The 27,858-nt window shown below is 35.9% G+C and overlaps 2 protein-coding genes across 5 annotated transcripts; both read right to left on the reverse strand.

Annotated features, from left to right (window-relative positions):
• Nucleotides 1-283: 283 nt before the first annotated feature.
• On the reverse strand, nt 284-3,900 carry LOC140770698 (protein TONNEAU 1a-like). Its single transcript, XM_073111955.1, has 8 exons — nt 3,743-3,900; nt 3,303-3,435; nt 2,159-2,247; nt 1,927-2,049; nt 1,242-1,375; nt 1,132-1,157; nt 905-1,058; nt 284-684 (listed from the first exon to the last, which is right to left on the reverse strand). The coding sequence occupies exons 1-8, from the start codon at nt 3,827-3,829 to the stop codon at nt 633-635; spliced, it is 798 nt and encodes a 265-aa protein (XP_072968056.1). The 5' UTR covers nt 3,830-3,900; the 3' UTR covers nt 284-632.
• Nucleotides 3,901-4,883: 983 nt separating this feature from the next.
• LOC140770697 (phototropin-1A-like) lies at nt 4,884-27,314 on the reverse strand. Of its 4 annotated transcripts, none has more exons than XM_073111951.1 (23): nt 27,100-27,314; nt 25,321-26,174; nt 23,814-23,996; nt 23,470-23,561; nt 23,088-23,367; nt 21,830-22,046; nt 21,642-21,712; nt 21,375-21,481; nt 21,031-21,080; nt 20,818-20,922; nt 20,244-20,303; nt 20,075-20,164; nt 18,606-18,682; nt 17,072-17,156; nt 13,032-13,112; nt 12,133-12,236; nt 11,463-11,512; nt 10,807-10,913; nt 10,270-10,392; nt 9,419-9,470; nt 7,640-7,752; nt 6,207-6,347; nt 4,884-5,206 (listed from the first exon to the last, which is right to left on the reverse strand). In XM_073111951.1, exons 2-23 carry the CDS (start codon nt 26,169-26,171, stop codon nt 5,114-5,116), a joined length of 3,132 nt encoding a protein of 1,043 aa, XP_072968052.1. In that variant the 5' UTR covers nt 26,172-26,174; nt 27,100-27,314; the 3' UTR covers nt 4,884-5,113. The 4 variants fall into 4 exon arrangements, with proteins under 4 accessions (XP_072968052.1, XP_072968053.1, XP_072968055.1 ...); XM_073111952.1 differs by having other exon boundaries at nt 25,321-26,177; nt 27,100-27,310; XM_073111954.1 differs by lacking the exon at nt 27,100-27,314 and adding an exon at nt 26,665-27,054.
• Between the last annotated feature and the right edge of the window lie 544 nt (nt 27,315-27,858).

A 27,858-nucleotide genomic window follows, 5' to 3' on the forward strand; every position in this document is an offset into this window, starting at 1 on the left:
CAGAAATATCAACATTGAGAAGAAAAAAATAATGCTCAATCAAACAGTAAGATCTTTTGTAGAAATGCTATTCATCTTTTCATAGGCCAAAGAAGGCAAGTCATCCAGCAAAAAGGTAAAACTGAACAGTAGAATTATAAACGGCAATGTAAAGTCACTTGCCAATCAAAACATGCATGCCCTGTTTTCAAGTTCTAAGACGTAGGTGAACCAAGTTCATATAAGAGGATATAATGCATCAAACCTGTTAAATTGAGAGACAACACCCGAGGCCAATAAGTAATAAAGATGCATACAGCAAAAAGTTTGTGGCCTTGTTAATCAAAGTGCAGCTAAATACCATTGTGAAACTATAACATTTTGCAGCAATACAACTATACAAAATGTTACATACAATAGAGATTACAATGATAACAAATAAATGAAAGCGTCAGAATCTCCTAACTTGTGATCAACAGCACAAATTAGCTTCAGGATGCAACATACCATATCTAGGCAGCCATTTGGACTTTGAGATGTAAATGTAAGAACAACAGCACAAACTACCACCTTACAAGTTACAGTACTGCTCAACACATTCTAATATTGTAGCTCAGAAATGGAACAGCTAAAACTGCAACAGAAAATTTACATTAACGATGACCCCTGCTGGCATCATCCTCCATGATGCCATCACCAGCACGCCTGCAGAAATCATGAAGCATTTTTTTAAAGGAGGGACTTTAATTACATAGCAATCCCATAAGTATCATCAAAGAAATATTGAATGGATAAGGTCTAAATTAATCTACATTCGCATTTTGTCAGTATATAGGTTTGTATGTGCCACCAAATTTAAAATGCATGATATTGTACACATGTAGAAATGGAAAAAGTAAAGGGAAGAAAAAAGCTGTCAAATTACCTCCAAGATGTTAAATTCCGAGCTCTTTTGTCCAACTGAATGTTTTCTAAAGCATTTGAAGCTCGAATTACATCTTCAGAGATCTCATCAGCATCATACCTCCAGTTATAATCATCCTTGCAAATAGTAGGTAGTGAAGAACCTAATCTTCGATCTGAATGCCAAAAGGTTTAAACAATGGGCCAGTAGAAGAAAACTCTAGCAAGAAACGGCAATTGATCAATTACCTGATGACTGTGCAACAGCAGTCGGCCTAAGATATACAAGAACAAAGTATTTTAGAAGTAAATTATCCCAAAATTTAGTGACAATACAAATGGAGGCAATAAGCAATTACCTTCCCAAAGGAGGCAATCCTCCAACAGCAGATGAAGATGATGGCCTTCTGACATTCCTTGATTCCATATTCGGCAGTGACTCAGTTTCTGAATTTATTGCTCTCCTTCCTGCCATCCTTGTTTGAGACAAATTCTGTTTAACAAGATTCATATTAAAAGATAGAAAAAAGAAGACCAGCATATCGCAGTTCTAGACAAGAATTTCATTTATCAAACAAGATTAACCTTATTTTGAATATGAGGATAAAGTCACGAAGTAGTGATGTAAGAAATATTGGGTGAATGAGCTCGTCAAGCAACAACAACTTACAGTATATTAGGAGCTTCCACTTGATTAAGGACAGCGGAAATTATGTATGTAGATGGGATTTATCTAAGATGTAAACCATACATAATTTGCAATAGAAACTAAAGTTGTTTCCCTAATCTTCGATTTTTTTTTTAGAAAATCTGATCCAGAAAGTCAAACAAAGGTAGATAGTGTATGACCTGCAAAAAGGAAGAACATATCAGAGGATCACTATTTCAACAATATTAACTACTGGCACAAAGCTATGATAATCATATTCTCAGTGGTTTACCTATTTTAATATATATAATTGCTTGAAAACTGCTTGCCAGCCTCATAAATTTCTGCACCATGCCTCAAAACTAAAGCAGTTAAAATAAGTGCAGAATTCGAACCTCATATTTCAAGTATCCTTCAAGAACGTCAAGAAGCATTGGACCACTTTCACCGGTCCTGTTCATGTCAGTTACATCTTTGCTACTAAAATCCCTTAATTCATTTTTCCAGAAGTCCTTTGGCTGAATTCCAGATTGCCATGGGAAAAAAGGAACTAATTATTATCTTTCTCTATGTAGCTAAACGCCGTAAACTAGCACCACTGGAAAAGTAGAGAGATTATATGATTACCAAATTACACTCGGGCAAATAAACTTTGAGCGTGTGACCTAGCTGAGCCCATTCCAAGTACTCACATATTAGTGCTGTCAGTAGCCTTCCTGTAAGGAATAGCTACTCAGCAACATTGAATAGGGGACTACACATACTAAGTAAAATTTTGAATTACTTCTCATTGACAAAAACATATAGATGAAACATTTCAAGGTTATTCTCCCAAAATACCATAAAATCTACAACAGAAAATTGTGGATTTTCAAATGTAAGTGTGTGCATGTTACAGACCAACCAAAGATTAGTTAAACCGATGATGAATACTTCATCATATATGATCAAGACATAGTGAAAAAAGACTCAAGTAAAAGACCATGACACCATGGGAACAAAATACACAAAAATGCGATCTCCGTGTCATAGTATTCAGCAAAAGCTGGAAGTTGAAGACAGACAATCCAAAGTGATTTTCCATTGTTCTCATAAACACATTACTTGCCTCACAAGGGAACAGAGTAGACTTTAGCTATACTACTTCCTAGTCCTCCTCAGCAAGTCATGATAACAAGCACGATATAAAACATTAAGAAACTTGACCAAATGTATATACATGTCAAAGCTTGCCGAGGTACAGAGTGCAACCTATTTAGGACTACTAATTCAAAGAACGGCTGGTTTATATTGAAAATATCTATAGTAACCAACTCAGTTTCCTTTTATCAACATCACAAGCATAAAGAGCTGATGAGCAAGTGAGCAACTTATATGTTATTTGTGAATCAAGAAGCCACATACATTGTTGGTCTCTTATGTGGTTGCATTATATTGTTGGTCTCTTATGTCCTTGCATATCTATTTCAGCTATATTCTCCTCCTACAATTGAATGACAAGCTCTCTCAAAGACAGAAATGGGTTGCATATGTGGACCAACAAGATGAAATGCTTATGTGGACACACAAGTACTTGCCTACTGCACATGAAACTCTGGTATCTTAATCTCTAGAAAAATGTGAGCAGCTTCTAAAACATCGATAGGAAGACTTTCCGCACCAATAACAACCAGACATTGCTGAATGTATGAAAGAAGGAAAGCCAACACTGAAGCACATAAAGAGATTCACAATAGTTAATTAGACGCGTTAAAGAAGATACAAAACAAACCTGAAGGAGAGGCATGCAATTGCTTGGCGCGATCGTTGCAGTTACCAAGTAATGCAGGAGCTGATCCCTCTTCGTTTCCAACAACCCGGTCCTCGTCTTCTATGGCCTCAAATAGACTTGCTCTAAGCTCAGCCTACAAGATGTCAAAACTTAAAATTCACACAAACTCCTAAAAAAATCGTCCATGAGGTGCATCTGCTTGATGCAGCAACATAAGAAAAGCACCAACCAGGAAAACAAACTAGGTGTATTTATTCAAAATCCCACGAAGTAAAACAAACTCCATCCCCAAGTCCACCATTTCAAATTTCTAGGATAAATTGAGCTCAAGATCGTAAGAGACAGATCTGAGATGAAATCGACAAACGTCGGTCGGAGAAGAGATCAAAGAAGATTTAAAACCCTAGCTCAGTACAGGGGGGGAGAGGAAAGGGGGATACCCTAATCTTGGCGAGGACGCCTTTCTTCTCGAGGGATTGAGTAACGAGGGTTTTGAGGTCCATCATCTCCCTCGCGTAGTCGTCCATCTTACTTCCCTCTTCCTCTCTTCTTTTCAAGAGGAGGAGAAAGGAAATGGCTAACCCGAAACAACCCTGCCCTTTTATTACTACTACTACTTCTCACTTCATCGTCCAATGAGAAGGAAAAAAAGCCTTCTATCTTTTTCTCTTTTTTTTTTAAAAAAAAATTTAATTTAAAAACTCATTATCAAACAATTTACGCTCTGTTTGGAAATCCTCAAATCAGATGAGTTTTTGAATTCCATTCCAAGGAAAGCACGGACAGAATGGAGATCTCTAATATTAAAAGCCTGCAATGGTTTTGTTTTTACCAGCTCTAGAGAGACCCTTATATGAATAATATAAACTTGTTACAATAACTGCATCTTTGGTTGCTGAGAGATACGAAAGAAAAGGGATTCACCCTTTTTTTCTGAAAGTTAAATCACTCTCCTAGACCCACTCAACACCGTCCAATTTCCCTAATTTTAACTTGTTTTAATTCGAGATGACCATTTTCTTCTCTCTCTAGAGTTTCATTTCCGATCAACTGAACTGAAGACACCCTAATTTAAACTATCAGGAGCAATTCTACGATGTTACGATGTTAAACATATCACAGAGATCCTAGTAACCCCAGGAATGCCAAAAGAAATCTGCAATTAGTTAACTCGAACTAGCATTATGCTGTCATTTTCTTAAGTTGCAATCATCAACGTAGTAGTATTCATTGAAAATTTTCTTGACCAACAATGCAAGGCTTCATTTTATACGAGTAGTATACAGAAATGAAATGCATGTTATTTACGAAAGTAGTTTACAGTGGAAAATCTCAACAAAAAATAAAAATAACCCATGAAAGTGGACCAAATAAGTAACTCGTGTCAGACGAGAAAAAAATAAAATAAAATTTGCTAAAACTGAAGCATTGCTTGACCGTTACTTATCCAGCTCTGTTAGCTTCTAACTGTGCGTAATTGCTAATAGTGTCGTGGATAACATTCAAGAGGAAATCAGGAATGTCATACGGAACCGATCAAACATAAAACTACTAAAAAAGCTGCACCGTGAAGTTGAGAACTTCTGAACAATGGCGTGATGCTTTTGACGAAAAGCAGCAGATCTTGATGAAATAAATATGGAACAATGATACAAAGGTTGCACAAGAATACAGATTGAAGAAAGAGAGGCGCACTGTGTACATTCAAAATGACTAAAGCAAAGCTGTATGAAGTCAACAACGCTAAAAGTGACACAGGGATACTCGGATAAACTTGGAGATGGCAGCACTTTTGGAATCTGCATCTACCCTCAGAAGACATCTGTATGATTACTTTCGTCTGCAAATTTAGCTCCCTTTGCTACATCTGTCTCAAATAGTGGTGCATCAAGCTTAGGAGGAACCTGATCAATGCAAAGGCACTATCCATTGGAATCACAAGAACAAGCAGATGGTATAAAGATAATGTAGTTATAAAATGTCACATCTTCCTCTCTAAAAATGTCATACCGTAAAAAATCACCCTATAAAGCCCATGCACATGTTATGTTGCATTCGCTTCTCTTTTGAAAAGAATGGGATGACAGCTTACTAGGATTTCTTGTTTCAATTTAAACACTTTATGAAAAGAGTCCAAATGTCTGAAAAATCAAGAGGTGCCTATCTCATTTAAGTTGCTAATAAATCATCTCCTTCATACTTATGCTCGAATTTTGCATGCTCAATGCCTATATCATTTTATTCAGAACCACAAGCTCAATACAGTAGAACTCATCGTGTTCTCCAAATTTACAATATGTCCACTTTAGCAATGCCTTCTCTAGTGCTTCTCTATTTCTAACTTCCAGGCCAACTTACATGGCCTTATCGCTTTAGAAGTGCAATTTTTGTCAATAATGCCTTGATACTGCTTATGTACTTATTTCTTGTATAATATATGTCCCCAAAGTTCATACATGTCTTAAGCTTCTTTTATGGAATAATAACATAAATTTTAAATTCCAATTCTATGTGAAGTTAATATGCATGGATCAAATTTAGGTTCAATATATCTAACATATTCAGAATTTCAAATATCAAGTAGATCTGGATTCTGCAAATGCTGTACCTGACCTGATATACATACTCGTATCCTTAGGCACAATGCAGGTATTGTTTCTTTCCATTTTTTTCCTAGATTTAAGGCAACCTAAGCAGGGTATCCAGAAAGGCATTGGAGTTTCTATTAAATCTGGCCTTCAGTATAGTTAAGGACAAGAAGTAGAATTGTCAGTGAACTTATCCGCATGAAGAATAGAGAGAAAAGCTTTCTGTGATGCAATACAATGTTGTTACTGATGGAATTTTTTTTAAAAAAAAAGTACTTTTATGAACTGAATTTTAATTTATGAGTAAGAATCTGACCTTGCAGCGAACAAGAGCCCAATTGATGCCCCGAAAAAATGGATGCTGTTTAATCTCATTTGCTCCTTCAAAAGAACCCAATCTATTTCTAGGATCCCTATGCATCAAACGATACATCAAAAGCCTTGCTGGAAGACTTACCTGCACAAAAAAAGAAAAGGTGTTATTAACCTGCTCAAGACTTACCTATGATCTATTGTGTAGTGAGCAAACAACTAGGGAACTTATCCTACAGTTTGAGATTACACTCCAGAATAGTTTCTTATGTGTACAGAAACTGCAGTAAGGCTACAAATGCCTCAACTTAATAAGAAAGTATAAAACACTTGCACTAGAAAGCTCTTCAATCACTGTACATTTTGTCCTTTTATTTTACCATGTATAGAATGCAGAAATTATTCATGTCCAGGATAAATTGCCAAAAAAGAAACTTGCTGATCTCCATCGGAACAGATAGAAGGTATAAGAGATCCATCACAAAGCTGCCATGATTGATGCACAAGTTGAGAACACCATATTTTTTTGGTGGTAAATAAGCCATGGAAAGGATTGCCATGCCACCAGCACAATCCAGGCCAACCACCAACTATGCCGCAAGAACAGAGGATCCACTGCTGGCCCATGCAAGAAAGGAAAAGAAAAGGAGAGGGAGAGAGAGAAAGATAGTATTTTATCGCCACCCTCACTGTCGCTGCCCTTGCCATTGCTGCTCTAGCCATCGCCGCCCTCGCCACTGCCGTCTCTTCTCATTGATTGTGCCCTAGCCTCGTGGAGAAGATTAGGAATAGTAGGGGGTTGTAAAATATAAATGATCTGCGGATTTGAGTTAGGATCTGCAAAGCAGATCTAACTTAGGAAACGATCTGCTTGGGTGGATCATCTTCCTCCTCATGCTAGATGCCTCGTCAGAGGGTGTCCTTCAACTTCAATTCATGATGGCACTCAGGTTCAGGTCAGACACTTTTCCGGACATGGCCTTCTCTATCACTTCAATTACCACCTTTCCTATCCTCTTCACCATCGTCTCCTCCACCCTTCCACTAGCCATTCACAATTGTGGATCACTGCTAGGAGGTCAGAGGAGGGGTGCTGTGCAGCACCCCTCATGCCATGTGCCGATACTGCACCGGCACAGCAATCCTTGAATGGAAGCATATCTAAATTCCAGTTTATGATCTCTATATCAGCGTAAGTGTTGGATGAATTTCCAAATTTTAGTGAAAGATTTATAGCTAGAAAATCATCTCATCATAATCAGAACAGATATCACATCATACAAGGAGGTAAAGGATAAATTAGATGTAATTCTTTTCTATTTTGGAGAAGAAAAAAAGAAAAAGAAAAAGAAAAGAAAAGAGGAGTACCTGAGAGCTGACATGTTAAGCATAACAGAGAAATATATTATGTACTAAAAAGCTGATGAAAATACTCACTGGAATACTTCCAGGAAATTTAAGATCTTTATGAAGAATATTAGCAAATGTCTTCTGCCTTGTTTTCCCTCTAAATGGTGTATAGCCATAGAACATCTCATAAAGAAGGATCCCTGTTATGGTAGTCATTTGGAGAAAAGAGAAAAAGGAAAAAGAACTAGCGTTAGAATCAAATATGATAACTTCGATAGTTAAACAAGATTAGCAGATGATTGCAACAGAGGTCAAATTAACAGTAACTGATGTAAAAAGACAATACTAAATACACATTGCAGAATATTGAATATACATAAGCTTCAAGAAAGAAAAAAGAAAGGAATCTAGGAAATAAAGAGTACTGGTATGAAATTTGGGACAGACAAAAGTATGAGCTTACCACATTATAAAACCATATGTTCAGTATTGAAATCTTTTAAAGATTATGTTTTAATGAACCAAACATATAGTGGAAAATATCAAGTACTGGTAAGTGGTAACTGCTACTAGAGTGAAGCTCACGGAACCATATGAATTGCTTTTTATTTCTATTAACTTACTATTTACTCTAAAATCTTAAGTTGCTAGAGAACTATGACTTTTATATTTTATATTCCTAACATTTTTTAACAGCCCAAGAAGAAAACTTGTCTTAAATAGGTGAACTTTTATTTAATTAACAAGGTAGACCTAACAAAGTTCGAACTCAGAACCTACTGTTGTGATACCATTTTACGAGAATAAAGCTTTCTTGTGTTCTTTCTCATTAAGAGATGAATATATATATTTTATAATACAACGAATATTATCCCTCTCACACAATATAAGGAATGCATGACTACATCAACAGATGCAACCTATGAATCGTGACTTGGAAAGAGGATAACCATGCATATGGATATCTCTACAATATTTATATACCATCTTTCACTATTCTCATGTTGCGCCTAAAGAAAAAAAGAAATCTAATTAAACAAAATTCTTTCCAGAATAAGATTTCGATTTGGACCTGAAACCAAGATTGGTTGGTTTCGACCGCATCGGTTGAATAGACTGAGACTAAAACTTTTTAATATTCAAGTCAAATTTAAAATGTATCTAACTTAGGAGACATAAGCAATTAACGTTCTTCACTACATTCTTTTCAAATATTTAGTTTTTACCAATTTTTTGTCACATACACTCTCTCCCACTCTCACATTTCATCTAATTTATTCGGTGGTCGATCCGGTAAGCCCCTCTGGCTACTCCATACTTTGGTAGACTTAGGTGAGTATTTTTTTTTCTTATCATTTCTCATTTCTCATTTCTCTTTTTTACCTAATTTTTAACTCATCTTTTCTTATTGCTACAGAACAACATTAAAGAGAGATCTCTCTTCACAGTTGTTCTGTAGTAGCAATTTACAAGTATAAAGATTTATTAAATTTCAACAAATTTCATTATAGTTTTGAGTGAGTTTTTTCTTTCGCGTTTAGGCTTCAAAATGACTAATTTTTATTATATTAATTTTTTGTTATTTTTTAGAATTTTTTTTGCATTTTAAATTATATCTAGAATTTTACATAATTAAAAATAACTCATCCGATATGGGCGGCCAATACGACAAATACATCCAATACGATTTATATGTATCATTTTTTCTAACGGTAGATCCCTATCCCGATACCAAATTTTGAAACCTTGATTTGGATCCTAGTAGTGTATGCAATTATCTCATAATTAGAACAATAATAGATCATACAATTAGAGCAAAGCACTTTGTTACCAGACAGCTTAACATGTTTAAAGTAGTAAACTTACCAAGCGCCCACCAGTCAACTGCACTTGTATGGCCCGATCCAGTGATAATCTCCTGCATGAACCTTTACATATTAATAACATAAGAAGGCTAAGAAATCAGAGAGAGAGAGAGAGAGAGAGAGAGAGAGAGAGAGAGAGAGAGAAGATGTCAGCATTCCTTGATGTTCCTAATAGATGAATGGATGCATACTGGTATATGCACATGCACTCTATACTCATATATGAGACATCAAAATGTTTTTATGCTTCAATTCCTATACAATATAAATTATGTTTACCCAGCATATTTGAGTTTTTAGAGATGAAATAGTGAGTTTTGAAGAAATAATTTTTCATTTGCAAGTTTCACTATGCTCAAACTTCAAACTGTATGTATTCTCTTATCATGGTACAACTCTCTTGTTTTCATGGTATCTTCTCATTCTTGCATCTTCCAAAATGATGGTGGACATGCTTACTAGTGTCCCGTCAATGTACCATAGAAATGAACCGTGTGAATCATGTTTGCTGTGGATTATTTCTCTATTGTGTTTTTCTTCCAATTATTGTGTGGTTTATCATTTGCAGAAAAACCACGCTGAAGCAGCAAAGGTAGAATAAGGAAACCATATGGTCCATATCTATAATGTCAGGAAAAGAAGGTTAGGACTAGTAAATGTGGAACAATATTAATAGGATAAGTGAAAGCACACGGTGCCTGCCTTTGTAGTGTCACAAAATTTGGCCTGACCAGGAACTAACTTATTGCACTAAAATATATGAACTGTTTCAAAAATGACAATAAGAATATTGATAAATAAGTTCTATTAAAAGATTAAAAGAAAAACTATTTAAAAGGTGGCAAGACATACTGGTGCAATGTATTCTTCAGTCCCAACGAATGAATTTGACGCTCTTATTGGTTCAGCTATGAAAACCGGAGGAATTCTTCCTTTCGGTGCCTTTTTCTTAACCTGCATGTCTGGAATCATGATCTAGAAAAGAATTATGGTGGCATTAGTGTAGCTGATAGAAAAAAAGAAAAACATATAGGAAAGCTGCAAAAAGATGGCATTTTCTCAATTAGTTGAAAGTCCGCCATCTGGCAGAAAATATTTAACAGCGATAATATATTTAATGCAACAAAGAGTTTGATAGAAACACAGCAATATCATATTCAAAAAGACAGTCAACATGGAAGAGTGACTTAGACTCAATACTTTCAATGGCATTTGCTGTCAACTTAAACTTAATGTGTCAAAGCAATTAATGACACCATGCAAAAAGCTTCAATTTCAAGTATCCATGTCATACATAAGTTTGCAAAGTGTTAGCCGTCGAATATTACAACATAACATCTTGAGAGAATGAAAAAGAGGCAAGAACAAAGCACCAGAGTACTTAAGCACCTGTGGTTTGCATGATGTCAAAATTGAGAGATCGAAATCTGTCAGAGAGATGTGCCCATCACTCTGAAGTAATATATTTTCTGGCTTTAGGTCACGATAGATTATGCCTGCAAAAAAGATCCAAACCATCAGATACCAGACTGGTAGGCTTCACTATTGAAATTGATTGTTACCTTGTCACTTAAAGCTTCTAATTCTGAGTTTCTGACTGAATATTACTTTAGTAAAGCGGAAAATAGGAGAGCTAATAAGAGGGCATTTGTATTTAACAGGGAAACAAATTTATAAACATTGAGGTCCCAGGTTCCAGCAATCAGACAAGAAGTTTGTAAACAATCAAAAGCTGCTTTATTGTGGGATGTCAATTTAGTAAGCTGTTGGCATGTGTTAGCACGTCCCTGCGCCAAACAAACCAGTATATGAACAGGCTGCTGACTTGATCAAGTTCGCACAAAATTGGCATGACACTGATGCACGTCAATACAAGGGACTAGTAAGATATTTCTGTGCATCAAGTGCTGATATTTTCATGTACCCACCGGCACTGTTCAGCATGGCCAGAGCTTAGCTCTCTATAGTAGTAACTGTTGGTAAATTTTTGGCACATTTCTCTTTCTATACAATAATCTAAGGCTAGATAAAACAAGGTTCCCTACCTTGACAGTGTAGATACTCGAGTGCCACAACCACTTCTGCCGCATAGAATCTGTATTCATCAAAAGTTTCCACCATCAGTCATCGATAGGAAAAGTACTTTGTAATCAAAATGACAGCCACAAAGTTTTATAACCAAAATTCTTGAGTGTCCTGCTAAACATGTAATATTCAAGTGAAATACCAAAAATAACTAGTCAGATATATGGGTATGATAATGTATAATAGTTCAAAATGCAGATCTTTTATTACATACATGACAAACTTGTCAATAGAATGAGAAGTGGAAATTTTTTTCTTATATGCATGAGTGGGAGTTAGGTAGTTAGGACTAGGGAAGCTATGTAATAAATAATATCGCTAGAATTGTGAGGTTGAGGAAATAAACAAATAAAAAGAAAAGTAATAAATGTAAAAAAAATATAAATATAAGAAAATGCATCCATTACAACAAGAAGCCACAACTCCCAATCTATTAATAACACCTATTTTTATCAGGTCAATTATCCAAATACAGAGTTATGAAATGAGTTTGGCTAAATAATAAATAACCAAAACGCATTGATCTCTTTCTTATGCATGATTTGTTTTATTACAACCGCTAAATGCCACAAAGATAACACCAGATATTTTATCAATCATTGTATACTCATTTGTAAGGAAAAGCACCACCTAACAGCATCCTCCCTGAGGACCTTAAGAGGTTGCCTGTCTAGTAGCAGAAAGAGCTCTCCACCAGGGCAATAGTCGGTTATTAGACATACATGTGTCTTAGTCTGCAAATAGTACAAAAGTAAGCTTATCTGTAACATCTGAGATAAAAGTAATTGCCTTTGTAATGATGAAAGAAATCTGTCAAGACTGCAGTTTAGTCAAACTGAAAAGCTTAAGATTAAAGAACAGAACAGAACATGCATTAATGAATGATGATACAAACATTAGCAAAACTTGAATCTTATCGGAAAAAAGTTCTAGTTTATATAATGCCAATAGTTTCTCTTATCCCTAATTTTCAAATTGGCCATTATATGAAATTCAAATCCTATTGCAGAACAATTAAGCTCCTAAGTTGTTATGCACTCTATCTAATGCCTAGCTTCAAATAGGCTTAGGATATAAACCTTACTATGGATTATATTGAAACATAGAACGGTTATTGGAATCTTCTCCTTGCCAATTCCACTTTCTCTACAAGTAAACCATGTACTCGGACTGTGATAGCTTTATTTCTAGCAATTGCATGAAAAGATGATGTTGTCTCAATGTAGATAGGGCATCATTATAAGAACATGCCATTTCACAATATTTAGCTCCAACTAGGTAAACCAAGTATAGAAAATGTCGTTGAATAGCCTGCAAATGTATTTTAGCCATAAGAGCCTACATGATAATATAGAGAGTTTTATGCAGAATTCCAATTGATGGAGCATAATTAAAATCTCAGTTTGTTAAGAAATAATTGTATCCTTTTATCCATTGAAATGACCACGCAATATGCTCAGACAAGCAGATAAATTAAAGGCTTAGTTTTTCTTAGTTAAATAATACAAAAACACGCAGAACTAACAAACCTGAAAAGATGCATATAATGTAGGAAGGAAAGGGTGATCCAAGATATTAAGTATTGCTCTTTCCGCAGAAGCTCTATGGACCTACAAAAAAGACAAAGACAGTTCAGTGAAAAACAATAATGCACCATGACTAGCATAAATCATTTAAATGTAATATATCATACAAACAATAATGAGGTCAAATATGATAAGCAACGAGTACATAGAAGATTTGAAATAAAATTGAGAGAAAGGATAACTCTAGTAGACTTGCAGACTCGTTAAATCCACCAGATGACCACTAGCTAAAACTAAGATTAACATGCAACCTGAGAAATGCTAGCTGTTTACTTAATCTTAAAGAGACTAAACAAAACTTTGTAACTGGTTGATGGCCTACAAAATTTGATGACAGACTCCTGATAGCAGTCTAGATTCAGGAGCACCAAATTCTAGATGACAGACAGAGACCATAATTTGTCAAGAAGATGCATGCACTACTGAAAAGTGAAACTTAAGAGTAGGTATTACTACCTAAAGATAGTATTGTTACTTAAAAAGGTCAAAGTAGAATAATGCAGCAATCAATATTTCATTTGGTTCTTAGTTTATTTGTTTCTTGCAGAGAAAAACTAGTCTCTATATCAAAACAATCATGTTTCTCCTTTGCCTAGACTTAGACTCCTCTTTACATCAGGCACTTTTGGTGGGTTGCTCCTGATAGCATGAGTCTAAATTGCAGTAAGGCAAAAAAGAAAAGGAACTTTCTCATTTCACACACAGCATTATTGACTCATTATGCTTCACACTTCCATTTCAATATTTCTAATATGAAACCTGCATTTCCCTATAAATGGTCAGATAACACCTATAATTTTGTTTTGCTAATAGTTTTAAAACTTAGACCTTGGTTAACTTGCCGTAGCCAAAATTACCCCTGCTCTAACCTGATTAGGACAAAAAATACAAATCAGACTTAAATCAGACCAAACCCATCTAAACTGAGCATTCCAACAATTATTTGAAGAAAGAAAGAAGGACGCAATGGTAGGATTTGAATGAAAACACAAGCGCAAACTGGGTTTGTGAAAATATAAATTCAAAATAAATGGAGATTCTCTTTTTTAATACCTTACAGTTATAATTTGTTAAGTAGAGTTGATCTAGCATGTTATTTGATCATTTTTATGAAAATAGAGGGATCACTTTAGAAACAGTGAAAATGACAGAGTGTTAAACAAAATTTATACAAAAGAGAAAAAGACAACTCACATTGTCTGTCAACTAGGATTAGGTTCACGGCAAGGCTCTCTCTCTCTCTCACCCATTTGTTATTGGTCAAGAACCAAGTACTAAATTCTATAGGTTGTTGCCGAGTTGATAGACAACTAAAAATCACCATCAATTCTTCCATGGAATCTCCTCAACTTCAAGGGTTCAAGTTGTGCTTCAGTCAACCACATTGTTAGGAAAAGATCCTGAATAATGGCGACTCATTGTCAGACAGAATTTAACAGGACAATAAATATTTTTTCTAATATTGGGGCAAATGGAAAAATGGTTGTAGGTGTTCATGGGTCCTGCATAATATTTTCATAAGTTTCATAGCAAGCCCCTATTTTGACTATTATTATTTGTCATATCTAATTTCTAAACATTCAATACCGGTTGGCAGGGAATTCTTTGTGTATCTCATTTCCAAACATTCGATACAGGTTGGCAGGGAATTCCAAAATCAATTGATTCAATTCACTCAGCCGAACCTTCTTCATTGTCATCAAGCAAGAGAGGGCCTGCCATGAAAGTTTGGAATGCTAGTTATATAATAGAGCTACAAAAATTACTGATCACACTTTTGTCTCTTCGCTTTGCTGCCTTAGAAAGTAGAGATGCTGATCCATCTCTCTACTTCCCTCTTTTTCATTTTTTTTCCTATATTTTCAGTTTTGCCCTGCTATAAATGGATGACAGGCTAGCATTTGATAGGAGTATTGAAGGGTAGTATGGGGATTTCTAATTTTCTAGTTTTTTATGATCTCAATAATTGTTAAAAGAGAAAAAAGATTAGTTATGATCCTAAATTTTTAGCTACTTATAATCTTGGTGTTAATTTTGTTGCTCTTGTGATTCTAGCTATATTAGAATGTATTATACATCATATATAATTATTTTATTTTTTTATATATTAAAAGACTACACCATCTTGGTGCCCGCCTTCTGCCTAGGCACTAGGTAGTGGGGCAACTGCCTATAATATGTGGCCACCTTTTAATACACTGACAAATCCATACCGTATTTTCCTCTAATTGAAGTTTCTTTGTTCCCCACCATTTTCCTAACTACGTCAGGCTATAAATGGTGCTACTTAGTAGCAACGATGGTCGTGCCAGTGGCGTGCCCTATTGTACAAGTGGCACACCCCTGCGTGCCACTAGCATGCGTTTATAATATTTTTAATAAATTTTTTAAAATATTTAAAAATAAAAGGATCTTTGATATGTCAATTTTTAGTTTTTAGTTTAAAATTTTAAATATATATATTAAAAGTTCAAAACCTACATTATAATGCTTAATCTTTAGATTATTTTTGTAAATGACTTATTAAAAAAAATCGAAGGTTATTTGTATTCTTCAAAAACCCTCGTCCACATTACCGTTTAATATTTCTTGACCTACTATTGGCTAAACTACCCAAGCACTAGGTCCAATGTGAGTAGGATCAGAGGTAGATCTTTGCTTGCTAGGCAAAAAAATAGGAAGTTACAAATTCTATTTCGGTATGACATGTATTTCTAATACTATGAAATTAATAAATAAAAATGAACTAGTTAATGGTAGAGTTACCATTATCCTTAAAGATAAAGTAACAATTAAATATAAATACTATTCAACCCATACTATGATTGAAAACATTCATTAAAACTAATATTAATGATTGAATACTCTATAATATAATTAAATACATAATATTAATTGATAATAGTTTAATAATTAAAAATTAATATCTTATTGAACATAAAATGATGAGGATGATCAAAGACTTCATTTGCCAGCACAAGAATAACACGAGAATGTTGTATGAAATACTATTGATATTCTTCAAAATTCATTCATTGATAGTATTACTCGTTATAAGGTCTCACATAGTATTCATACAAATAGAAATTTTATAATTCTCTTATGATATAATATGGATATTGAACATGTACGGGAATAAACGGCATCGAATAGGCACAGACACCATTACTGTCACGGCAAGTGCCGGTCGACATGGGGCATGCCAATCGACACGGCTATCCATGCTTGGTAGATCCTTGGAGGGAGGGATTATGAAGTACGATTTACAAAAGCAAGGGTGCATAGTTTCTGCCTTTCTGGTGATGATTCACATAGTTAGCACAAATTCCAGCGGGTTACGCTGAACCCATACAAAAGTTTGCAGTCATAGGATCACAATAAGAGGGATAATAGTTAAAAAAGCACCACTCATCCATTACAATGCAACAAGTATTACCAAAAAGAGAAAATAAGAACAATTCCTTTGCTACTGTCCAAGTTAAACAAGGAAAAGAAGAGCAATAGCTGAGAAAAAAAGGATAGCATCATTTCATAATTCTTTCCAAAATTTATTTTGAAACTTATAATTGAATTGTCAAGCACAAGTAAGTACTTTCCAATATATTAAGAAAACATATCTGACTCTATAGGGGCTACAACTCAGTTGGAGTCTAGGACTATAATTTGAACATGACTTCTTTAACCAGTCTAGGTAACGAGGATATGTACCATGGCATATATTCATCCTGATATATGATAGCATGAGACTTGTCTAACATATCTACCAAATGCCTTCATATTGTTCCTAAGTCATTGCTAATGGAGCCATTGCAACTCTAGAAATCTGCAACTTTGATGGTTCATGAATAGAGTCATAGACATGTCAATAATCAACTAAAAATGCTGGCTTATTAGTTTAAAAATTAAAATCCTAACACTCCAGAGTCCAGATACTTTTAATCTTCCTACAATATGATAACCATAAAAGCAAAAAGTCTCCAAACCTTGTTGCGATTAAGCATAATATTTTTATCCATAGCCTTCATTGCAAAGTACTCCCCTGTTTCCAACAACTCCACCAAGTGCACGCTGCCATTTCAAGGCAAACAATTTTTATGTTCGGTTAATCAATCAAAATGACTATGTACCATCTCAATGCAGAAAAAGAGTGTAGCTAAGCACATATCTAAAGTATGAAGAATGAATTTGTATCAGGATAACAAGATCAGCAAAACATATACACTGCATAATATTCTTTGGTCACTCTCCATATACCAGCAGCTAATAAGGATACAACATAGGATAAAACAATGTAAGAAAGCACAAATATCTACAGATGCATAATTTATTTTGTCTATAATGGTGTTAAGATTCATTGGGATCTTTGGTAACTGGTTTAAGTATGACATAAAATTATGATTATTTTGATTAACAGCAAAGCAGGAATATCCAAGGCTGACAATAACCCGAACTTTTTCCAATTAAACCAAGAATAGACCTGAAACCATAGTTCGAAGTTTCGGTTTGGGTTTGGGTTTCGCTTGGTTAAAAAACAAAACATTTCGGTCAATTTCAATCTGTTTCAGTTCTAGTTTCGTTGTGTCAGTTTCACACTTCTTTTGATAAATAGTTTTATTTTTTTATTTTTTTAATACATCACACAAAATCCAATAACATTTAAGCATTGAAAATGATATGGTCAAGTACAAGTTGGATTCAAGTCAAATCCAACTTCGAATTTAATACATACATTGAAAATTTATTATTATGGTTGTTTCAATTGAATGCTAGTTTTGGGGGAGAGTTCCGGATCAGATAGGACCAAAATGCAAAATATAAACAGATCAATTACCAACTAGGACCTAGGAAGTACTTTCATAGTCCACCAGTTGATTAAGGCAAATATTATTGCATTATTGATATACATTGCATAATGACCATAAGCTCCTTGTGTTGTCAACATAAATAAACTCCCAGCACCACCATATCCAAAAGATTTGGAGATTTTTCGAAGTTCCAGGAAGTCTAAGAGACAATTTAATATATGTTAGGCTCTAAAAAGATGAGAACTGTAAGGGATCAACAGAATAGTGTAGATTATAGAATGCTTGCCAAACAGCATTTCACAGACTTCACTTATCACAGCCTTCTCGGGCATCTTAGTATAAACACTACAAAGATTAAGTTTCTATGCATAAAGAAATTTAATTATACATCAGTATGACCAAGGAAAGAGACTGATTTGCCACTCAGATCTTGTTGAAGATACATATACTTAAGCACAAAGTATGGCAAAGTAATATGGATACACCTTTCCTATAACAAAACTTAAAAAGAAAAAAATCACGCTTCTCAAGAAAATTTTAAATGTTTGCCAACTTCTTCACCCTAAGAGTCTAATCAGTAAATTGTCTTTTATGTTACATATACAAGTGGCACAACAAATTCTGCTCGAGACACAGTATTTTTACTACAAATTTGTTTATTTCAAGGTATAATATGGTACAATATTTCAACAAGCAGAGATAATTGCAATACCTGCCAGTGTCACCAGATCCTAGTGGTTTGACAGGCCTAAAATGTTTCAACCCAATCTTTTCCCCACTATCTAGTACCTGTAATAATATTTGTCATTTGAATCTTTCTGAAGGAATATTCTTAAACATATCAACAGAATGTTCTCGCAAAACCCAACTAAAACATAGATCAGATAAGTAAACTCCTAACTTATATTCTTGGTTCTCATAGCACAACATCAAGGAAAGTTATTATTTAAAGGATGACCAAGCATATGATATTCGTCTTACTTAAAAGTAATTCAGCATAAAAGCAAAAACACAATAGATATATTGCTAGTGGTGCTTATTATTGTGAACAAAGTTTAGGACAACTTTTTAAATTTAAGTTGAAGTCCAACAAGGGAAAGAAGATGAAAGAAAACTTCTGTACCACCAGTTGTTAGCTCACCAATCACCATCTTCTTAAGGCCTCGTTTGGTTGATTGGAATAAGGGGGGTTATCCGGAATAAATCCCCCTTTATTCCAAAAATCCTTATCAAATAAGGATAAGTAAATGGAATAAGAAATCAGAATACATTTTACTTATCCGGATATTTTTATCTCAGCTTTTAGCTAGGATAAGGAAATTGAGATATCAATTTATCCCAACTTTTTATATTACCAAATTACCCCTCTCAAAAAGTTAAATTACCAGATTGTAATGAGACTATTTAATATATATATATTTTAAGTGACTATAATATATTAGAATATATTACTGAATTATAATGTGACTATAACACAATATAATATAACATGCCCGTAGTGAAAATGTTTTAATATAAGAAGTCCATTCATGATAGTATCTATATAGTGTAAATTATAGTGAATTAAGTTAAATTATTTTTGGACCAGAAAGTCTAAAAATAATCATGATATGATAATATAATAGTTGTTAAATATTTCACAATATCTATTTAATTATAAGCCTAGTTCCTATCTTTTTTGGAGGAAAAAAAAGAAACAATAAATATCTATTTACATTAAACTAAGAACATGACAATAATATCAATTTGATTTTTTTTTTAATCTTTTATCCCAACTATAATAACCAAGCACCATCTTATCCCATATTTATCTTAACATTTATCTTTCTTTTTGCAACCAAACACCAAAACAAAATATTAGAATAAAAACTTCCTTTATCTCACGATAAATCCTCATTTTATCCCTCCAATTTTTCCTTATCTTGCCCAAATGACAAGCTTAAGTTGTAATAAATATAAGGTTAAAGTAAAACAATAATCATGCATGTGCCATTTATACTTCTTTTGCCAGGAAGATGTTATGCAGGCACAATTCCAGAATAAAACATTGTCACATTTCATTTTCAAGCCTCAAAAATCATGTAACACTATCCTTTACACAGATGATCCTTGAGAGTAGGAATATGAACTATAACAAAAATTAATGATACTATATAAATTAAAGTTCCAAGTATTACATACTTTCTGGATAGCTCTCCATGATGAGTTGTTCTTTTTATGAGGCTTTGGTAGAACAACCTTAGAGTGATTAGCCCATAGATCCTCAGGTTTCTGAGCATTATCAGATAATGTCTGAGACTCTGAGAAATATCTCGTTAAAATTATTAAAAGATAAATATAAGAATATTACCAGATTAGCATCTGGAAGTTCTCTGACGGCTTCATCAACATTATCTGCAGTTTCCTTCACCTGAAATGTTTGATTGACACGATGCAATTATTCTTTAAAATAATGGCTGAGAGAAATCTATACTGACTGGTAACAATATTGGCAGAAAATATAAATTGGAAGACCTAAAGGGTAAAGACTATATTAAGATTGTCGCATATCTGAATCCAAGCCCAACCCGAAGGAGTAGCTATTCTGAAAAAGCTTCACGATTTATACGTAGTCATTGAATGACAACCAGCATTGATCTTACAACATTTGAGATTCAGATCAAACTTGTATAGTAGCCTTCACTATCTCTAGTAACCTGATGTTACTTATGCAGCATAAGAGCAAGTTACTGAAACATTGTTGATGAGTCACTCTAGAGAAAAGAAGTCAATAAGGCAGTATGAAGTCTTCATATTTTCAACCAACCGCCAATGATGTGATATGAGTGACTCAATCTCTCTAGGGCAATTATTTTCAGTAAATAACATGGTTTACCAAAAATTCTGGCAAATACTAGAAGGGTCCAAGAAATGAGACTACAAACCAGCTTTGAGCTTTCTCTTGCAGTGTCCTCTGGAATAGAATTGTGAAGTGGCTCTACATGCTCACTGCCATCCAACTGAACCCCAATGAAATACTGCACTTCACCCTGTTTATGGAATATGATAAAGAACATGGGTCACAAATCATGCGATGAAGTAGCCAAAGGAATGCCCAACTACTGAAGCAAGGAAGATACAAACTCATTATATTCTACCTTGTGGTCACGCATTGGTTGCAAGTGAAAAAGGTTCCAGAACTTTTTACCTGACAAGAACTCATGTGATTCCACAGTAATAATATATGAAAACAAGAATAACTTTTAAGTTGAAGCATTAGGAAGTTCATAACAATTGCAGCATACTACCTTAGGTTCATGAAATTAGGAGCAATCTTTCTAAAGTCCCTCTAGAGTCTAGCTTAGGAATCAAGGGAGAAAAATTGGAATCTATTTAGTATTTTCTAAAGCAAAATTAATGCAAAGATCTAAATGAAGCTTAATTGAGAAGCAGACATTACAGATTTGATCCAAGTCAAGTGTATTAAGAAAGGTTGTCATACCACTTTTTGTGTAATTTATCAGCTGGACAGTTACATCCCGCTGGTTATCTATAGCTTCCCTTATCTTCTTAACTGTCTCTCGGTCAGTTTCAGGGCCTTGAAGGAATCTACAAGGTTACAGAAAAACAATAGTGAAAAAAATAAGTTTGGGGATTTTGCGGAGTTTCCAAATAGCTGAAGCTAGTGAGATTCAAGATTAGGCAAGGGAAGATAGTGCATCAAGGGCAGCACTAGTCAGTGAAATATTACATTCAGATTATCACAAACCTGCAGTTCCTTCCCAATATCTCTTCACGACTATATTCAGTTAGTTCCAGAAAACTGTCTGATGCAAATATCTGAAAGATTGCAAGAAAAGCAATTGGACTCTTCTGTATACCTCTGAAATCATAATGCTAGCAAATACTATCAACATAGATCTAAAATAATAAAATTAGAAATTGACTGAAACTTACAATAGGATTGTCAGGCAACCTTGGGTCGGTGATGACGAAATTTTTCTCAATGCGTTCCAGTGTTGTAGCCAGATCAATACCCCTTCTCATTTCTTTTTTCCTTGTCTCATCATCAAAACTCTCTGGTCTTTCATCGTCACTTTCCATTAATGGGCCTTCCTCCATTGGAACTTCCATGTCATGCATTTTCACACTCGCATGGCCTATGCCAATAAGCCTGCATACCAGGAAAAGGAAAAGAAATGGGCAAGAGTAAGAAGTCCTACAGAACAATGTGCAATATGTTGGTCAGAGGTTCCCTTCCTAGTGGAGAGGTATAAACTGTTGGAAAATTTGTGAAGTAGAATGGAATCAAAACAAAAATCTGGGTTTTTTAGGCAAGATGCTAGAAGCTTCCCTTAAAATAGTAATTTTCCCACCAAGGTACGGATGGACTTTTGAAAATTTTATCTCCAAGATATAATGTCCTCATAATCAAGTTTCTAAGGAGTGTATTTCCAAGAAACTTAGGGACTAATCACCAACCCAAAGATCAAGAAGAAAATTGAAAATCAATGCTTTTGTATGAATAAAAGATGATCAAGAGTGTAATTATTTTCTTATACTTTAGATGCTTTCTTCCTCTTTATTTAAAAAGTTTTCTAAGATGAAATAGGAATCTATTTGTAGTAGGAGAGATCCTATTCGAAATGGCACCTTTTGGACCAAATAGAACCATTTCTTTCAACCAAGAAAAACTATTTCCTGAAAGTTGTTCAAATGGCTTTCGAACATTGGATAGAATTTACTCTCAGTAAAATCTCATTCGAACAGATTCAAATCTTGTTTGAACGGATTTCCAACAATTTTTCCTGCAACACTATTTTTTTCAATTAAACAGCATCATTTAAGCATATTTTATTTTATATTATTTACGAAAATACCCTACATAAACAACTACTGCATATTAGAGATCAACAAAATATGAAGTCAACTAGGAGCAAACCAGATTTTCCTGCAATTCTAGAAGACATTACAAGAAAAGAATCATGCAGACTACTAAAGCACAGGAAATTGTTTATGCTAAAGCTAAAGTCAACAATCTAAACACATGTTTTAACAGTATAACCACAGAAAGTTTGTAAGCATTAAAAGGATGCCACGAAGTGCAGAAAGTTTATCTTAAGTAAAACTAATAGCCAAATGACAAGAACATGAGAGAAGAAGAAAATTTTAGCATGGATAACATAATTGCTGATGGCAGTGCATCAAAGCCTACCCCATAAAAGCACGTAGACCTGATGTTCTTCCTTTGTTCCCCCTTTCTGGTAGTTCACTGATCTTTTGCAATGAACTTCTCACTCCACCACCTGAATTGCGTCTAGCTGGGGTGGCAATTTCCGAGTTTCTCCTATCAGATGATTCAGGTCTTAACATTTCTCCAGCATCTCCAGATTTCCTTGGGAAAGGATGGTTTGAAGATTCTGAAACTGCACGAGGATGCTTTACGGCCAATACAAGGTCAGAGACTGAACTGTGGGCCTTATCCTTTTGCCTTGCTGCAAGATTCTGTGTTAGAAACTACTTTGCTATGGACAGTTATTTAGAAAGTGATAACTAACATCTTTTATTCTGGGGTAAAGACTGAAATCACATGATACCATCATATCGGATCAAAGACTCTGGTAATCCATTGGGGCGGACCATTGTATCCTTATTCCCTTCAGTGTATTTACTAACCTCTACTTGCATCCTGCAAGAACCAATTGATAATTAATGACCTGCTTTCATGATAAACAGTTTAAGGCTTCACTATCACACATAAAAATTGATAAATTCCCTTGTACACTGTTATTGGACTGTATTCATAGGACACAAAGGTAGAAAATGGTTTTTGTTTTTATTTCAAAAAAATAAAATCATATTCTTCTACCTTTCTGTCTATGAACACAGTCCAATAACAGTTTTGTTAAGTAGGCAGCACGACGTTCCACCAGTTACTCACCCAATAAACTTGAGAACATTCCCTTCCTCATCCTTGATGGGTGCAATAGTTAAAAGATTCCAGAATGGTGTGCCATCCTTCTTATAATTCAATATGCGGCCACAGTAATTTGTTCCTGCTGCCAATGCTTCTTTTATCTTAGCAATCTCTTCGAGGCTGGTTTCAGCTCCTTGAAGGAACCGGCTGCAAACAAGTGCTCTTAAGATATAAATATGAAACAAGAAAGATGAAGAAAGAAGTAATAAATGGCATCAAAACTCTTTCAGATGCTCCTAAATTAGTTTGTTATGACCTACCAGGAAATTTTATTTTAGGGCTCTATACTAGAAAAGAACATGAAATTCACATGCAGGAACTAAAAGTCTGCAACAATCTTTAGTTCACCATTAAATGGCCTCATATGAGAGGAAAAAAAATGGTATGTGTATTTTAATTTGTCATAAAGAAATGTTATGTCTATGTTAAGAGAGCAACCAATAACCAGAACTTATATTGCAATCATACAGAAGCAAAAGCACACAATGTAACTAGAAAGGAAACTCAAATAACCCAATGAGATATGGAGCTGTAATTCTGGTTGATCTGATGCAATGGATTATCTTCCTTCATAGGTTTGGGTAAGTTTTTCGCCAGCATAGCAATATCATAATTTAGGGTAAATTATAGATTACCCCCATGTAATTTGACCCAGTTTCAACTTACTCCAATGTACTTTAAAATTAAGTATTTAACCCCTGTGATATGGACCAAGTTGCAACCGATTAGTTAAGCATTAATAATGATGTGAAAAGATTTCATTGTCCTCACAAAAATAATAGTCTGATTTAATGATGATACAGATAGTTTGATTATGTGGCAACTTACTTATGGGAGAAAATATTAGCACTAATAATGGTTCAGATAGTTTGGGCATTTGTCCATTTAGTTTTGGATATAAAAAAAATTAACAATTGTAACTCGGCTTAGACCATATAGAGAGGTTAAGTGCTTAAGTTTGAACTACATGAGTGTAAGTTAAAATCTAGTCAAATCAAAGAGGAATTTATAAACAAAAATTACATTCATGGCTACTGCTCAACACCTCTTCCTAAATATCTTCATGGCTATTTTCTAGGAAAACTTCATTTCAAATCCTAACTTTTAGCAATACAGGTCGTTCATACACAAGCTTAACACCCTAAAGTTTGTTTATTCGACCACAGAGATGGGATAAGTTATTCATGCATAGACAATTACGAAAGCGCACGCAGCCTGAAATAAGGTACGCATTTCCCCAAAGGGAAACTTGGTAATCAACCCAAAATACCAGATAAATTTGAATTGAAGAAAAATATTATCATTACTAAAGGCTAATGCCTTATGCCAGTCCCATGAGTCAGATTTAACAGTGGTTTCTTGAGCAAAAACTCAAAAACAGAGGATTGATCTGTAAATAGTAGACACGCACACTGCCGATGAATCGAGTAAAAGAAGAAACAGCAAACTAAGATTAGGGAGTAGCAATTACCAGTTACGGCCGACGACCTCCTTGGAAGTGTATCCAGTCATGTTGAAGAATCCGGCGCTGGCATACATGACGGGGCAATTGGGCTTCGTGGCGTCCGACACAACAAACGACTGCTGGAACGCCGAGAGCGCCTCGCGCAGCTCCTCCGAAACCCTAGGCATCCCTCCTCCCCTCTCCTTCCTCTCTCCTCCTCCAAATCCGCCGTACTCCGAGTCCTCCGAGCTCCGGTACGAGTTTCCCGAAACCCTAACCCCTCCCGCCTCGTCGCCGGATCGCCGCACAGTGACTCCCTGCGGCTTCCCCGTCTCCTCATCGGTCTGCAGCACCAAACCCCACTCCGCCGCCCTCTCGGCCGCCGCACCGGCCTCGACGGCGGCAGCGGCGGAGGAGGTGGAAGTGGCATCTTTCTTGGCCGCTGCGTAAGGAGGAACGGGAGAAATGGCCATCCATGCTGGCGTGATGTCGTCGGCCGGCGCTGCGGAGGAGGAGGTGGTGGTGGAAGTGGCCGCTTTCTTGGCCCCTGCGTAAGGAGGAAGGGGAGAAATGGCCATCCATGCTGGCGTGATGTCGTCCGCCGGCGCGGCCGAGGAGGAGGTGGTGGAAGTGGCCGCTTTCTTGGCCGCTGCGGGAGGAGGAAGGGGAGAAATGGCCATCCATGCCGGCGTGATCTCGTCGGGAGGAGGCGGGGACGAGTCGGGGAGGGAATGCCACGTCGGGAAGGAGGAGGCGGGGCTCGGGTGGGGCCGAGGGGAGAAGGTCGAGGGGTTGAAGACCTCGAGGGAGCCGCGGGAATCACGAGGCAGCTGCGGGATGAGAGGAGTCGCTGAGGGCTTGTACGGACGATCTTCCATTCTCTGCTGCGTCAGAGGGACATTAATACGACCAGAAAGGGCAATTTGCACATAACACCTTTACGTTTTGAGAAATATCATAAAAAACCTACCTTATCTTCTTTGTTTTCTTCTTCCAAGGGATTAAGAATTGCAAGAATATATTTATATAACTCCATTTCTGTGCATCCTTTAAACTTGTATATATTACTCTTCATGAACTATGATCCGTGGAACTTAACATAAACATAAGCTCTACATGTAATAAAACAAAAACTCTTCCTAGTTATAGAAACAAGTTCTAGATTACTATTTACTAATTTTTGGTCATGGGAGAGCTATATACTAAATAAAATAGAGATCATGCGAGACTCACCTTACTTAGATTGGACAGTACCAGACACTAATCTCCCCCGGTTGTCTTCAGGGAAACTAAGCAAGCTATGATCTCTAATATACTATATATTATATAGAATTAAAATATGGCATAATTAAGTGCGGGCCCGCACTTTACCTCACTGGATTAGGACGGAATCCGAGATCGATGCACGGACCAATACGCGGACAATAAATATATTCACGAATTATTCCACCCCAATTGGCACGTATGCAGATAATTACCACCCTAATCTCCACGTACCTTCCAAAACAAGTATTCGGCCAAAATTTTGCAATGACGATAGTACCCCTGGATACGCAAGAGAAAGGAGGAAAGTGACACGTGGCTTTGGGAATTAGACCTCCTCACTCCTCTCCGCCATTCATCTTATCTAGTTCTGAACCCGGAGGCCGGAGCGGATCCCATACTTACCCTTACTGAAGGAATTTCTCACAACCGGGCATAAAGAAGAAGCATTCGGAGGCCGGACTCCTACTAGAACCTCCCAAGCCGAGCTCGGAATCGGAGCTAAAACTTAGATGGATAGCGAAGTGAGATTTGGATAAGTACCTCGGATATCCTCCGCCGTTCTATCTCCGATAGCTGGCGTCGGTTGATCGCTTCTTCTTCGCCTTCGACGAGCTCAGTAGCGAGATCTAGTAGGCGAATTGGAGAGGCGAGCGGATAACTTCTTTTTTTATCCTATCCGGGGAGCAGGAGACATCCCACCGTCGCCGATATGGCGCGCGATCTGCGTAACTGTGTCGTTTTATACCAGAGAAGGCTCGAAAAAGTAACTTTGGTTTCGGAGGGGAAGCTCGAATCTCGAGGCGGATGAGGTGGGCCCGACAACATGGCTGACGCCTCGTGGCCGCGGGCCCACTCAGGCCCAAGTGTGAAGCTACGAGTGATTGGGTCTGGTTACCCTCCCGGTATGGGCACCGTCGATGGGGGCCCGTGGTAACCGTGAAGATGGAGATATTTGTGTTCAAAGGGAGATGATCACATTGATTCACGTCAACTAGTTTTGAGGTCCGTTTTAATTAAAAATATATATATACAACAAAATATAATTTAACTTCCCTTTATAAATCTAAGGAACGATTATATTTTGACCCATGAATTGTTGTCTATTTTGAAATATACGTCTTCATTAATTTTTTTTAACACATTTTAACTATGAAAGAGCTACCGGATGGTCCTTTCCGCTAATTTTTTATTTATTATTTATAAAATTAACTAAACTACTAATATATACACTATGATTCATTGTAAATTACCTATTGATTCTGGACAAGAAAGTTGATTTGGATAGTGTTACAAACTGAA

The sequence above is a fragment of the Typha angustifolia genome, chromosome 11 (assembly GCF_048772165.1).
Source record: "Typha angustifolia cultivar Huaian chromosome 11, ASM4877216v1, whole genome shotgun sequence".
Taxonomy (NCBI): Eukaryota; Viridiplantae; Streptophyta; class Magnoliopsida; order Poales; family Typhaceae; genus Typha; species Typha angustifolia.

What these genes read in the sequence shown, in the direction of transcription:
- LOC140770697 (XM_073111951.1), bottom strand. Translation starts at nt 26,171, where the DNA reads ATGGAAGATCGTCCGTACAAGCCCTCAGCGACTCCTCTCATCCCGCAG. An exon ending in GTCTTTGATCCGATATGATG is followed by an intron (nt 23,368 to 23,469) that starts GTATCATGTGAT and finishes AGAATCTTGCAG; the next exon opens with CAAGGCAAAAGGATAAGGCC. An exon ending in CATTATATGCATCTTTTCAG is followed by an intron (nt 12,237 to 13,031) that starts GTTTGTTAGTTC and finishes TACTATTTGCAG; the next exon opens with ACTAAGACACATGTATGTCT.
- LOC140770698 (XM_073111955.1), bottom strand. Translation starts at nt 3,829, where the DNA reads ATGGACGACTACGCGAGGGAGATGATGGACCTCAAAACCCTCGTTACT. An exon ending in GCGTCCTCGCCAAGATTAGG is followed by an intron (nt 3,436 to 3,742) that starts GTATCCCCCTTT and finishes GACATCTTGTAG; the next exon opens with GCTGAGCTTAGAGCAAGTCT. An exon ending in TGCTGTTGCACAGTCATCAG is followed by an intron (nt 1,059 to 1,131) that starts GTAATTGATCAA and finishes TTTGGCATTCAG; the next exon opens with ATCGAAGATTAGGTTCTTCA.